Source organism: Peromyscus maniculatus, chromosome 3 (assembly GCF_049852395.1).
Source record: "Peromyscus maniculatus bairdii isolate BWxNUB_F1_BW_parent chromosome 3, HU_Pman_BW_mat_3.1, whole genome shotgun sequence".
Taxonomy (NCBI): Eukaryota; Metazoa; Chordata; class Mammalia; order Rodentia; family Cricetidae; genus Peromyscus; species Peromyscus maniculatus.
Genome location: NC_134854.1, coordinates 40,907,525 through 40,922,408, shown reverse-complemented (window position 1 = coordinate 40,922,408; position 14,884 = coordinate 40,907,525). Strand labels below are relative to the sequence as shown.

The window sequence follows — 14,884 nt, the reverse complement described above, 5'->3', positions numbered from 1 at the left end:
CTATTGAACTTACATAGATTATTTGAACTAGAAAGAGATTTTAGAACTGGGCAACATTCCAGACCAAACATGGTACAGAATGTCACATTTGCAGGTTATATTTACATTAGGAAGAAAAGGAAGTGTGTGTCAAACAGAAATAACTTGCTTGCCTGCAGTTGGCATTTGCCTTACATGGTCATGTTTGGGTGGCTTTCAGCCTCTGCCTGAGACCCAGTTTCTCTGTAGATACACTCATAGGCTGGTCTGCAGTTTGGTTAACTGTCATGCTAGGTGATGTTTTCATATGTGGTGTCTACTTGAAAAGTGTATAGAGACTGATTTAGGATAAATTAATTTTGTTTCATTGAGACCCAAGTAAATATATTTATTATCTGATGTTAACTAATATGCATTTTTAGAATTCTTAACACCCCCACCTGGGTTCATTAAAAAATGTGTCTAAAGCAGTCAGTCTTATGGAAATGAGAAACAATCATGATGAGTCTAGACTTCAGTGCACACTAAGATTTCAATATTGGCCTTCCTCAGAATGTGACTTGTGTTTTCTTTGTGGACACTCATTTATGAGAATGTTTCTAGAAAAAAACAAATTTCAATCCTGACTTTGTGGTACAGTCCCACCATTTTAGAGGTGAAGGCAGGGGGATATTTTTGAGGTGGGGATGAGGTGAGAGAGAGGAGAGAGGTAGGGGAGAGAGAGAGAAGGGAAAAAAGGAAAATAAATGTCTGTGTGAGTATGTTTTAGAAACTTTTACTGCATTCCCCAAACTATTGCAGTGACACATACAACAAATTGTTTATTTAGCGTTGTCTCATTTTTAGCCTAATTTATAAGGACAGAGCCAGCGGAGTATATTGACTTCTTAAATGTTTGTGGTTATCATGATAGGTTTTCTTGGATTTTGTAATGTCACAGCTCACTATATTTTCTGTTTTCCTTTAATGTCATACTTTTAAATTTTGCAGATTGATAAAATATGTCCTGCAGTTTGTTTTTTTAGCAGTATTATTGGATGATATTACTTGAGGTACATTTAAATTATTGACTTTCTCCTTGTCCAGTCTTAAGAAGAATGGTGTGGGGGAATCTTCTTTTTTATTTTTTAAAAAGATTTATTTATTCATTTATTCACTATGTATACAGTGGTCTGCCTGTATGTATGCCTGCAGGCCAGAAGAAGGCACCAGATCTCATTGTAGATAATTGTGAACCACCATGTGGTTTCTGGGAATTGAACTCAGGACCTCTGGAAGAACGGCCAGTGCTCTTAACCTCTTGAGCCATCTCTCCAGCACTGGGGGGAATCTTCTAAGAATAAACTTTGCTAGTTTCTCCCCTCAAAAAGCAAAGTCCAAACTCTTATATAACTGGAAAGGATCTCCTCAGCCAGAGCTCAGTACATTCTCTCTTTTTCTTAATGTCAAACAGAACGACTTATTTCGCTTAAACATGTCTTCATGACTTCTTTGTGCCACTCGTTCTCTCTCTCTCTCTCTCTCTCTCTCTCTCTCTCTCTCTCTCTCTCTCTCTCTCTCATGCTCTCTCGCGCGCTACAACATTATACCCTACAGTTTTAATTTTAGCTTGTTTGTTTGTTTGCTTCCCTGCCCCCTCCTATTTTTCTGTTTATCCCATGGTATTGTTTTTGTTGCAGGACTGGGTATAGATTGTGCTTACATCAGGAGCAGGGAAACATGTCAATTTTGTCTCACATATTTATAGACATTAGTGTATACATATTGATTCTGTCCCTGTCATTTTTACAGGCTATTATATAATTCGCTTTGTTTTACTTCATAGTATATCTTGAATATTTTTTTCACATCTACATTAAAATAATGTTCATTAGTTTTCCTTTTTTGTGGATGCTATATGATACGATATTGAGTGAACATACTTTACTTACTTTTACTAATGATAATCAAGATTTTATATATATTGATATTTTGCCTGTGCGAGGGTGTCCACACCTGGTGTGTGTGTGTGTGTGTGTGTGTGTGTGTGTGTGTGTGTGTGTGTGTGTGTGTGTGTGTGTGTGTGTGCTTTGTTGTTTCTTTGAGATGGTCTCTATGTATCCCTGGCCAGCTTTTTTGGGCATTTTAAAAAGCATTTTAAACTACTTGTTGGTTCCCTAACTTAAAACCATGTGGTCTGAGGACCTTGTTTATGTGACTGGAATCCTATTGTTTTTATTGAAACGTGGTTTATGACCCATTGTATTCTCTCTTTTGACTGTATGCCCTTGAGAGTATTACTGAATGTATTCTGTAAGTATCCACCAAGTCAGGTTGATCCATAATGTGTTCAAATCTTCATGTCCTTACCAAATTCTGACTGTCATATTTCATCGATTTGGTGTTGAATGAAGTTTTGAGTCTGACACAGAGTTTGTTTGTTATCTTGTGCTGTTTCTTTTTCCCTGTTGGTCCACCTCCCCTTTCTTTTCTTTTAGAGATTTATTTATTTGTATGTGTATGGATGTTTTGCTTATGTGTATGTCTTTTTACCACATGTGTCTGGTGCCCAAGGATATCATAAGAGAGCTTGAGAACCTCTAGAACTAGGGTTACAGGCAGTTGTGAGCCACTATGTAAGTGCTGGGAATTGAGACTGGGTCTGCTGAGCCTTCTGTCCAGATCCTGTCCCTCCTTTAAGACGTATGTTGGTGATGACTCTATAATATTTCTTTAGTCTTTTGAAAGCTTTCAGCATAAAGAAATCTCACAGTCAGAAAATAGAGAAATTATTATCAGTTTAAAAGGAAATAATGCTGATGTTATTTTAGGTAGGGGATAAAGGGAATTTGCTGAAAATCCAGACTATTTTTTATCATGGATTTCTGAACTTTTGATTGGCTTATATAAATAGATGTGGGCTTTTGTTTTTGTTTTTGCTAGGCAGGGGGAAGGGAATTGTCTTTGGAGTCTTGTCCACAGTATAGCTAGAACTTTTGTAGTTTCTTAGGTGCCATAGAGGGAGAGGAGGAGAAGCCACAGTAATGAAATTAATGATTACTTAGCAGTTCATTCTTGTTCCCCTTTATTTATAATTTTACCTTGTGGTGATATTGTGTTCCCCAAAATATTGTTCACCCTAATAAACTTATCTGGGGTCAGAGAACAGAATAGCCACTAGACAGACATAGAGGCTAGAAAATGGTGGCACACACACCTTTAATCCTAGCCTTCTGGAGGCAGAGATCCATCCGGATCTCTGTGAATTCAAGGCCACACTGGAAACGGCCAGGCATGGTGACTCGCACCTTTAATCCCAGGAAGTGATGGCAGAAAGCAGAAAGGTATGTAAGGCATGAGGACTAGGAACTTAGAGCTGGTTAAGCTTTTAGGCTTTTGAGCAACAGTTCAGCTGAGATTCATTTTGGATGAGGACTCAGAAGCTTCCAGTTTGAGGAAACAGGATCAGCTGAGGAATTGGAGAGTCGAGGTTAGCTGTGGCTTGTTCTGCTTCTCTGATCTTCCAGCATTCACCCCAATACCTGGCTCCAGGTTTGTTCTTATTAATAAGACCTTTTAAGATTCATGCTGTATAACCTATATTTTTTTTATTCAAGAAGAAAAGAAAAACTTCTACATCTGATCCTAGTCAAAAGGCTGAGAAGTAGTAAGACAAAAAATCTAAATGTGTGATTTTTATCTTAGTTACTATGATAATGAAATATAGATTGTTATTCAAACTCTCAAGTCCTTGACCCTTTCTAGAACTTTGCTCATGCCAGGAGCTGGGCTGTGTATAGAACCATTATCTTGCATTTCTTTTTTTTTCCCTTTTGGATGAAGCAGCAAAAGTAACTCCAGAGAGAGATAAAGCCTTTAACTGTTCTTAGTATTCCTTGCATGCTGACAGTGTGACAGACCTGGCCTGCCTAACATGCAAGAGGCGCAAGTTAGATGTGGAGTCACTGGAGTGTCCTTCTTCTCTTATTTCCCTGGTGCCAGTTGTGTCATTGTGGACCTACCGTGAGGCCTTCTTATCTTTCAGCAGCATAGTAGGTTCAGGAGATACCCTGACAGTCAGGATTTCCCTTTGTGGGAATTAAGTGAAAAGAGAGTCAGCTAAAAGAGCCTGATTTCTGAAGAAATCAAGGAGACTATACAGACTACTGATCTGAAATATATATTATGTTAACTGTTTAGCAAAATGGGAATTGTTTTATATTGTTAAGTTTTTCTTTTTATTTAAAAAAATTAACTTCTGTGCTGTTCTTGTATTGTTGATCTATTTTTTAGAGATATTTTAACTGTCAGTGTGCTTCCAAGAGTCTAGACTCAGGGCTCATAGAGAACAAGAGCTGTGGTACATGTGTGAGATTACAGTGGAGATGGTCTCCCTCCAGTTTTGCTCACACTTATACATTTTGGCTATGTGAGTGAACTTGAATCTAGAACATATACTAGTGGTAGATTGTTTTTTAAATCTAGAGATGTAAGCGTTAGCAATAATATGCACTTAAGTAGCATAGACTTTAAATTTAACCACTCATTGTTCCTCTGTACTAAGGCCCGGATAATGAGTTTATATCCAGGTTTTTCCATGGCTAACCTCTTATCCTCCTAGACCAATTTTTATATCTCATAAAAATGATACCATAATACTGCTCTTTAGCCTAGTTTACTTAAGATGTAAGGTAAAGCTGGGCATGGCTGTACCTCCTTTAATCCCAGCACTTGGAAGGCAGAGGCAGTAGATCTCTGAGTTTGAGGCCAGCCTGGTCTGCAGAGTGAGTTCTGAGCCAATAGTGCTACATACCCTGTCTCAAGAAAATAAGGAAGGAAGGAGGGAGGGAGGGAGGGAGGGAGGGAGGGAGGGAGGGAGGGAGGGAGGGAGGGAGGGAGGGAGGGAGGAAGGCAGGCAGGCAGGCAGGCAGGCAGGCAGGCAGAAGGCAAAGTGCTTTTATTGTTGTTGTTTGCACCAGATGCCAATGAGGCATCCTCCTCTCCTTTGACAGTACCTTACACAGGGTACCTACTGTTTCTCTTAATTTTTAATGTGTTGTGGCAGAGATGGAGGTTGGGGGAAGGGTATTGAGAGAAACAGGGCTAGTTGGGAAGTAAATTAAGATGTATATCACACAATTCCTTATACATAAACCAAGTATGCAGAAGTATGTAGAGTTGAAAATCTCTATCAGCTGCTTTTCTATATGCATAGGAAAATTTGAACTTATTAAGAGCAGTATTGCAGTGTCAAGCTGATGTACCTATGTGTGCACTTCTTGACTTAAACTGTCTAATTTTCAAGAGTTCTACACAGTTTGTTGCCTTTTCAAATTTTATTAAAAGTAACAAACAAAAAACCTAATGAGAATTCATAGGATATTTTTCTACTTATAAAAGGGTAATCTTTAGCTGGGCAGTAGTGGCAACAGGAGGCAGAGGCAGGCAGATCCCTATGAGTTTGAGGTCAGCCTAGTCTATAGAGGACAGACAGGGCTACACAGAAAAACCCTGTCAACTCCACCCCCCCAAAAAAAGAGTAATCTTGAAACATACATTTTAAGCATTTTAATCTGATTGTTAATGAGATGCATTGCTGTTTTCGTGAGATGTTCAATTTTCTTTTTTCTCTTTAAGGTGGCTATCATCCAGTGAAAATTGGAGACCTCTTCAATGGTCGATACCATGTCATTAGGAAGCTAGGATGGGGGCACTTTTCTACTGTCTGGCTGTGCTGGGATATGCAGTAAGTGTTCCTTGTCATTATATGCTCTTGAGTTATGTCTAAAGCGATGTATCAAGGCTCATCCTACCCTGTTGTAGCAGGTTGGGTGCTGCAGCAGAGGGCCCTGCAGCCAACTATACTAGTACCCTTCCCCCTAGTTTTACATTCCTTTGCTTATATTTTTTTCAATTGCTCATTTAGCTTTGTTTGTGATCTTGTTTTTTGAGATGGCTTTTCATCAGAGCTGTGTACTTTTCTGTTCATATCAGAAAAAAAAATACAAACTGAAAATGTGTAGACCTTTCAATTCAGTATTTTGTGATATTATTTAAAAGCCACATTACATAACAGGAAATGTCATTGTTGCTCAGCACATATATTCATGTGTAATTGTGTTTGTGTACTTGCACCTACAGGAATTGAAACAAATGTTATGAGTGTCTGTGTTAGCTGACCATTTTCTTGTCTACTCTATGTTAATTATAATTAAAACAGCAAAACATAAGAGTTATTGTTTTAACCTATGCACCCTCTGTTTATCTCATCCAAATTCAAAAAATGCTATTTTTAATTAAAAAATTATTAACTGTATATATGTGTGCATGATGTATGTGTGGGTGTGTAACAGTACATTTGCCACAGCATGAAGACAACTTTGTAGAGTCATTCTTCTACCTTTACATAGGTCCTGGGGATCAAATTCAGTTTGCCATACTTGCCTGCAAATGCCTTTACCTGCTGAGCCATCTGGATGGTCCCCAAAATACTGCCTGCCTGTGTGTGTGTGTGTGTGTGTGTGTGTGTGTGTGTGTGTGTGTGTGTGTGTGTATGTATGTATGTATGTATGTATGTATGTATGTTTTTCGAGACAGGGTTTCTCAGTGTTATCTTTGACTATCCTGGAACTCTTTGTAGACCAAGCTGGCCTTGAACTCAGAGATCCACTTGCTTCTGCCTCTGGGATTAAAGGTGTGTATCATCATGCCTGGCATCCAACATACTATTTAAAAAAACCAGTTATTGAAAGTTTAAATTTATTGTCTACTAATAGGCTACATCTCACTATAACAATCACTTCTTTTGCTGATTATGTAAATAACTATGCTTTTTTTTTTTTCCTTCTTCTAAAGAGGGAAAAGATTTGTTGCAATGAAAGTTGTAAAAAGTGCCCAGCATTATACCGAGACAGCCTTGGATGAAATTAAATTGCTCAAATGTGTAAGTAATCAATAAATATGAATGATATTAAAAAAAAGTAAGTGACTAACCAGTGCTTTACTCTGTGATCTCTGTATTATAACACATTTTTACTTTCACTTTTTAAAAAACAGTGTTATTTCAGGTGCCTGTAGACTTTTTAATTGTTGCTGTGCCCCCTCTGTACAAGGTCTGTAGGATCATTTAAAGTTACTAAGTATGTACCTCTCCTACGCTGATTGGCTGGAGATTTTTCTGGGTGATACTAAATGAAAGTAGAATTTTTTATAAGTTCAAATCTAAGTCTCTTATTTGAAAAAAAAAATACCTTGTTGATTGGTATAATGAAAAAAAATCCATTTACTATTATTATTATTATTATTATTATTATTATTATTATTACTACTACTACTACTAAAATTTATTTAACAGTGTGTGCATGGAATCAGAGATGTTGGCTCCTGATGGAGCTGTAGTTAGAGGCTGCCCAGGTGCGAGACATGGGTGCTGGAAAATGAACTCAGGTCTTCTGGAACAGCAATATACATTCTTAGCTGTGGAGCCAATCTCTCCAGCCCCAACCTCCATTTTAAACTTCTGTAGTGGTTGGACATGCACACTTGTGCACATTTGTAATTGCAGCACTCAGAAACCTGAGACTGAAGATTGAGGAGATACAGGCTAGCTTGGGTTGATAACCAGCATTTCATTTGGGAAAACCAAAAATGAAAATAAAAAATGCCAACTCTTTTGTTCTTTTATTTGTTTTACTTTATATAGGTTCGAGAGAGTGACCCAAGTGACCCAAACAAAGACATGGTAGTCCAGCTAATTGATGACTTCAAGATTTCAGGCATGAACGGGATACGTATCCTTTGCTTTGTGATCTCTGAATTATAACACATTTCCTTTTGTTTTCTCTTTTAAAAAATAGGGTTATTTCAGGTGCCTGTAAACTTTTAATTGCTGCTGTGCCCCCTTTGTATAAGGTGTTCAGGGTCATCATAAAGTTTTTAAACATGCACCTCTCTTGGTCTGGTTGGCTAAAGATTTGATTTTTTTTACTCATTTTTTTAGGTTCTTTTGGATGTATTAGCATCTTAGAAATGTAAAAAAATACTGGCTTGATTGGAATGAAGTTAACTATTGGTTTTCTAAAGTTAGTGTTTATTAATTATATAAAATGAGAGATTTTATCATATTTTTGTAGATGTATGTAATGTAGTTAGATTGTTTTCATTCTCTCATGACTATTCTCTTATCTTGTTCCCCCAACCTTTATTTTGATTTTATCTTTTATATGATTTAATATTTTATTTATATAAAATATTATTGACTTTTTAAATGTAATTGTAGTTGTTTCTTTACAATGGTGGATGGAAAAATATTCTAGCACTTTTTTGTTACAGCCCCTTACATGACTCGTGATTATTTGTACATGTTATGGCTAAGGTCTTTTGGCTTCTTTCAGATCTTTTGTTATTTTCTTTATATCTTACTTGGAGCAGATCCAACATTTATCGTCATATTTGACCTGAAACTCCAGAAACCTTATGTCAAGGCCTTAAGTCTCAGTTAAAGCCTAAGAACGACATCCAGTGCCTGTACCTCCTCTATCATGATCTTTCGGAGGAAGAAAACTCCTTTTGGAACAGGTCTTTCTTTATATTTTTCCTAAAAATTCAAAACCCAACATGGTAGTTCATGGCTGTAATTGCTGCACTCTGAGGCTGAGGCAGAAGGCTCAAGAGTACACAGTCAGCTTGACTAATAGCAAGCTTTAGGCCAGTCTGGGTTACAGTAGACATTGTCTCCACAAACAAACCCAAACCTGGAAAACAAATAATTTTATTCTGGGATACTGGGAAGTACAAAACCTTACTGATGTTATCTCAGCATTTGCTTCCAGATGATTCCTGGTAGCTGATAAGTTAATTCTCCCAAACAGTAGGCAAGCAGGTAGGCTGATAATCAGTACCACACTCTGAGTGCCCACTTGTCCATGTGAGCCTTTCTGTTTAGGGCAGGGCAGCTATTCATTGATTGTTAAACTCGTAGAGCTTTTCCTGAGAGGAAGAAGGAAGATTCTTTAGAGAAAATAACACACATATATACACGTGCACCTTTTACTGTTAACTAAAGTGCTAAGAAGCCATTATAGTCCACATGTGTCAATACTTTGAGAAGATTTGCATCTGTCCTTGTATTTGCCATTAACTTCAGATTTTAGTCCCTATTTTTTATAATAAGATTGGGAAGTAAAACTACATCTTTTTGACCTATAGTGTACAAGTTCTTCAACAGAACAGAAACATTTATAACTTTTTTTTATTGAAATATTTTTATTATTAGCTATCATGATGATATGGTAAATCCAGATATTATAAAAATTAGTAAGTCAATAATTTTGTGATAGTAACTACAACAGAAGCAATGACCAAATATTCTCAGAGGCTTTCAGAACTACTTAAAAATCTCTTGTGAATATCATTAATGTGTATGATCTATTTGCTGACTTATATTTAGAGCAGTGATTCTCAACTTTCCTAATGCTGCAACTCTTTAATTCAATTCCTCATATTGTGGTGACCCCCCCCCCAATAAAATTATTTTCATTGCTACTTTGTAACTGTAAATTTGCTACTGTTATGAATTATAATGTAAGTATCTAATATGCAACCTCAAAGGGATTGAGAATCACAGGTTTGAGAGAGAACCACTGGTTTAGAGGGTCAGTGATTGGGCTAGAGCTTCTGGATTTGTTTTTGTTACTTGTTTTGTTTTCTTTTTGAAGACAGGGTTTCTCTGTGTAACAATCCTGGCTGTCCTAGAACTCACTCTGTAGACCAGGCTGGCCTGAAACTCACAGTGTCTATCTCTGCCTCCCGAGTCCTGGGATGAAAGATGTGCACCACTACTGCCCCACATAGAGCTTCTGTTTTTGAAGAGTCAACTGACTGGGCCTGAAAAGATGGCTTGGCAGTTAAGAGAACTGACTGCTTTTTAGAGGGCCCATGTTTGACCCCCAGCATCCACATGGCAGAGCATAACTGTCTGTGACTCTGAGTCCCTGAAGCTCTGATGCCCTCTTCTGGCTTGTAAGGACACGTGTGGTGCAGAGACATATATGCAGGCAGAACACTCATATATATATAAAATAATCTTAACGAATAAAAAGTTAAAAATATCAGTTTTTTAAAAAACGCACTGACCATGTACTCTAATTGAATCAGTGAACTCCATGGTCAGTAAGTATCTTTGAAAAGTAAGGTAGAGCCAGGCAGTGGTGTCACATGCCTTTAATCTCAGCACTTGGGAGGCAGAGGCAGGTGAATCTCTGTGATCTCAGGGGCAAAAAAATAAAGGTGGGGACTGGCATAATAACACATGACTTCAGTCCTTGCACTTGGAGGTAGAGGCATGTGGATCTCTTGAGTTTGAGGCCAGCCTGGTCAGTTTATATAGTGAGTTCCAGACCAGTCAGAGCTATATAGTGAGACCTTGCCTCAAAGATAAATAAGTTAATTAATTAATTAATCCACTGCCATCACAGAACTAGACTAAGTACAGTATGGCTGGGCTTTTTAAAAGACGGTTGCATTTCATTACTGGAAAAGAAAACAAAAATGAGCAGCACACATTTCTAATAAATGTGGGCTTTTGTTTAAAAAATTCACTGCATTTTTGCATAGAATAATATTCCATTATGTATATGCACCACATTTTCTTTATCAATTCATACAGTAAACATGTAGGTCATTTCTGTATCTTCACTATCCATGGGAGTGCTATAGTGTATTGATGGATGTTTACGATCTTGATTTCAGTTTGAGTGCTTGTATGGCTTTGAATGACAGCTGTTGTTGTTTTACCCTTTTGGGGGACCCACCACCCAGCCTCCAAATAAATCACACACGGAGGCTTAGTCTTACTTATGAATGCCTGGCCTTAGCTTGGCTTAGTTTCTAGCCAGCTTTATTTAACTTAAATTATCCTGTCCTTCTTTTGCCTCTGGGATTTTCCTGTTCTCTTACTCCTATAAATCTTACTTTTATTTCATGGCTTGCTTTGTAGCTAGGTGGCTGACCGCTGATGTGCTCCTCCTTCTCTGGCTGCTCGATCCCTCAGCCTAGATTTCTCCCTCTATATATATTCTCTCTGCCTGCCAGCCCTGCCTCTCTTTTTTCCTGCCTTATATTGGCCAGTTCTGCATTAGACCAACAGGCATAGTTTTACACAGGCACAGTAACACAGCTTCACAGAGTTAAACAAATGCAACATAAACAAAAGTAACACACCTTAAAATAATATTCCATAACAGAGAGTAAGGTTCTCATAATTATCCTGATCCCAAATTCACCAACTGTACACTGAAATATAGTATCTCATATTGCCCTGGCTGGTCTTGAACTCACTGTGTAGCTGAGGATAATCTTAAACTTCTGATTCTCCTGCCTTCACCTCCCAAGTACTGGATGACATGTGTGTGTCATCTAGCATAGCTGGAAGTTATTAATGGGGAAAAAGGGTTAATAATAAATCTTCAATATATTTGACAAATTTCTATTTTATAATTTGTTATATGTCGTCTGTCAAGTAGAAATTTATGCAAGCAAGTAAGATTCTTCAAGTTCTTCCACCTTTTTATTCTACCTTTGCTCCTGTGAGAGTTCATTCCTGTCCATTTTCCTTGGGCAGAGCTGAAAGGATAAAGAATGTCACAATGTAGGTCTGAATCATGCATGCTCCTTGTCTCTGTTTTAGAAATGAATGGAATTATATATTTCCTGAGGTAGTCTGCTAAACACATTGAATAAGGTATAGTATATGATAATCTTTAGTGGGAAAAATGAGGTCTTGTGTATATAGGTGAGAAACAGCAACTGATCACCTTGATAGTATTAATATGATATTTTATTAGGAAAGCAATATTTTGTAAGAGATACAGTGAAAATGCTTTTAGTAACTGCCTGCCTTCAGGAAATGCATCCTCAGTTGCTCCTTAACCTCATCCCAGATGTCTGCATGGTCTTTGAAGTACTTGGACACCATCTCCTCAAATGGATCATCAAATCCAACTATCAAGGCCTCCCAGTACGTTGTGTGAAGAGTATCATTCGACAGGTGAGGCTTCAGACAGCAGCCCCACTCCTGTAGTGAGTAGTCCCACCCTTAGTAGCCAGGTTGGTTGCCTTTCAACATGTATTTTAGTTTTTAATGAAGGGATTAATGAATTAACAACATTTGAACTGCTATCAAATTTGATTTTTTTTTAAATTTAATGTCATGCATTCAGTGTTGTAAAGGAAAGCAATATCTGATTATCTGCCATGCATTTCTTGGCATATCAATCAGCCTTTGTAAAGATAAGTGGTGGGATTTATTCAGAAATTGTTGTATTCTATATTCTTACTACAAAACATTCACTTAGTTCCTGGGAACCTAATTAAGAAAATACAATTTATTGTGTTGTTTTGTGATGTTTGTTTATTTATTTTGCTATTTCTAAGTACCTTGGATAGAAGGAAAATCAAAGCTAAAGAGGAACAAATTCTGAGGGTCTAATTTACTTCACGGTGACTGTAGTTAATGGTTCTGCGTTTTATACTTGGAATTTGGAGAGAGATTAGATCCTCATCTCCACACACAAGAAAATAATTTGACTAGATCAATTAGCTGTTTGTCGTGAGTATAACATAATGTACCTGTACATGGAAATATCAGGCATCACACAGCAAATATTTTATTGTGTGTTGTATTTTAGATTGGTACTTTGTTTGATTGTCTTAACAAAAGAAAACCCTTAGCAAGGGAGTGGCTTAATGAAGATAACTCCAATAAATATTTGTAGATGAGAGTACATATAGATAGAAGACCACTTTCCATCTAGCATTGCTCACCAGAGTTAGTCTTTTGGCATGGAGTATGCTAAGTCTGCCTTCCACTCATTGTGTGTACTACCTGATTGAAGAAAGTTGTGGATAGAGACAGCCTAATCTGAATTATCTGTTACGATGTTGTGTGTTAGCATGAATAAATCTGCACATTATCAGTGAGTTTGCTTAGTTTAGTTTGTGTGAAAAGAGGTTAGGAGCCTTTCCTCAAACACCAGGTTCAAAGCTTGGATTAGGCCTTCCCAGGGGTTCCAGCTGCAAGATACAGGCCTCAGTCCAAAATTGTAAGTGGTGTGTATGTTTGTAGGCATGTATATACACGAATCTTAGTTGCTTTTCTATTTCTGTAACAAAACACCATGACCAAAGGAAGGCACTTATAGAGCATTTACTTTTGGGGCTCATGGTCCAGAAGATTAGAGTCTGTCATGATAGGGAGAAGGGCAGCAGGCAGGCAGTAGTAGCTGTGAGTTACATGTGATCCACAAGCAGGAGGCAGAGAAGGAGGGGTTGGGGAAGGGAGAAGTGAAAAGTGATCCTAATCTGTCTTAACAATAAAACTCCGAGTCAGAGATTGAGGGGGAAAGCTGAAGGCTCAGAGAAGCAGAGCAGCCAGCCACTAGAGACTTCATACCTCTATGAAATCTTGGTCCTAAATGAGCATCCTGTCTCTATGAATCTTCAGACCGAATGGGGGCTCCTGTCTGTACGAAGGCCTGAGATTCTGTCTCCACCTCCCAAGTACTGGGGTGAAAGGCTGTTTGGCTCTGTTTCTCTTTTAGACTGGTTCAATCTCATGGAGCCCAGGGTGGCCTTGAACTCCTGATCTTCCTGCTTCCTCCCCCCAAGTGCTGGGATTAAAGGTGTGTGCCACCACTGCCTAGCCTCTATAGTTAACTAGTGGCCAGCTCTGACCTCTGATCTCCATGCATGCTTTGTTAGAACACAAACAAAATATCATACAACAGAGAAGGGAGAAAAGGTAGTAAGAGCTCTGAAAGACTAGGCATTCAAATATATGAGCCTGTGGAGGCTGGTCTCATTCAAACCACCACAGCATATGTATGTACTTGTGATAGACAGAAATTATCATTGTGTGATAGCTTCCTCAATCACTTTTTTACATTATTTTTTGAGACAAGATTTCCTACTGAACCTGGAGCTTACTGTTTTGTATAGACTGACTGGCTAGCAGTCCTCTAGGATCTACCTGTCTATCAGAGCTGAGTTTATGGGCATGTTGCCACATCCAGTTTTATGTCAATTCTGAGAATCCAGATGCCTCATGCTTGCATAATAAGCCCAGCCCTTATCCAAAATTCTGTGTGTGTGTGTGTTTTGTTAGTTTATTTTTTGATACAAGATCTCACACTGTGTAGTTCTGGCTTGTTTGAAATGTTTTATTTAGACCAGGCTGACTTCAAACTTACAGAGATGGACTTGTCTCTGTTTCTTCTGTGCTGAGGTTAAAGACCATCACCATACTCATTCCTCAGAATTCTTAAATAGAAAAAGAATTATGGTCTGGTGAGGCACCTTATGGTGGGGACTCCTGCCTCCAACCAAGCCTGATGACCCGAGCTCAGTCTCCCAGGTCTCACATGGTGCAAGAGAAATTTCTACAGGTTGTCCTCTAAGCTCTACACAAATGCCTTGGCACACACTTGAGTGTGTCTTTGTGTGTTACTTACACAAATAAATGTAATAAAATAAAACAATGATTCACACGGATTTGTGAATTGAGACATTGGGGCTTGAGAAAAGAAACTTCCTTAACTCTTACAAGTATAAAGTGTCTATTCTGATATACTTGCACATGAGTAGATTTTGAAACCCATTTTATAGAAGTTTACAGATTTTAAATTTGTGTAGTGCGTCCAAGATTGTGTACAGTCACCTTTGTGTGACTGCCTGTGTGTCCACCTCCTCACACTGTCTTCCTATGTAGCACATTGGCAGTGCATTTTGTCATATTACGCATGTTATTTAAGAAGTAAGAAGTTGGAAGAAATGGTTATTGATGGATAAGAAATGGCACGTGGTAGCTCACAACCACCTGGTAACTACAGTTCCAGGGGGTCCAACACCTTCTTCTAACCTCCATGGTCAA

At 38.1% G+C, this 14,884-nt stretch overlaps 1 protein-coding gene across 28 annotated transcripts in view; it reads left to right on the top strand.

Moving 5' to 3' along the window:
- Srpk2 (SRSF protein kinase 2) overlaps nucleotides 1–14,884 on the top strand; it is a 232,216-nt gene that overhangs the window by 168,109 nt on the left and 49,223 nt on the right. For all 28 annotated transcript variants that reach the window (XM_076566359.1, XM_076566356.1, XM_076566353.1 and 25 more), the window contains 4 exons: nucleotides 5,596–5,704; nucleotides 6,814–6,901; nucleotides 7,661–7,748; nucleotides 11,898–12,004. In XM_076566359.1, the coding sequence (XP_076422474.1) occupies nucleotides 5,700–5,704; nucleotides 6,814–6,901; nucleotides 7,661–7,748; nucleotides 11,898–12,004 (288 nt within the window). In that variant the 5' untranslated portion in view covers nucleotides 5,596–5,699. The remainder of the gene's footprint in view (nucleotides 1–5,595; nucleotides 5,705–6,813; nucleotides 6,902–7,660; nucleotides 7,749–11,897; nucleotides 12,005–14,884) is intronic.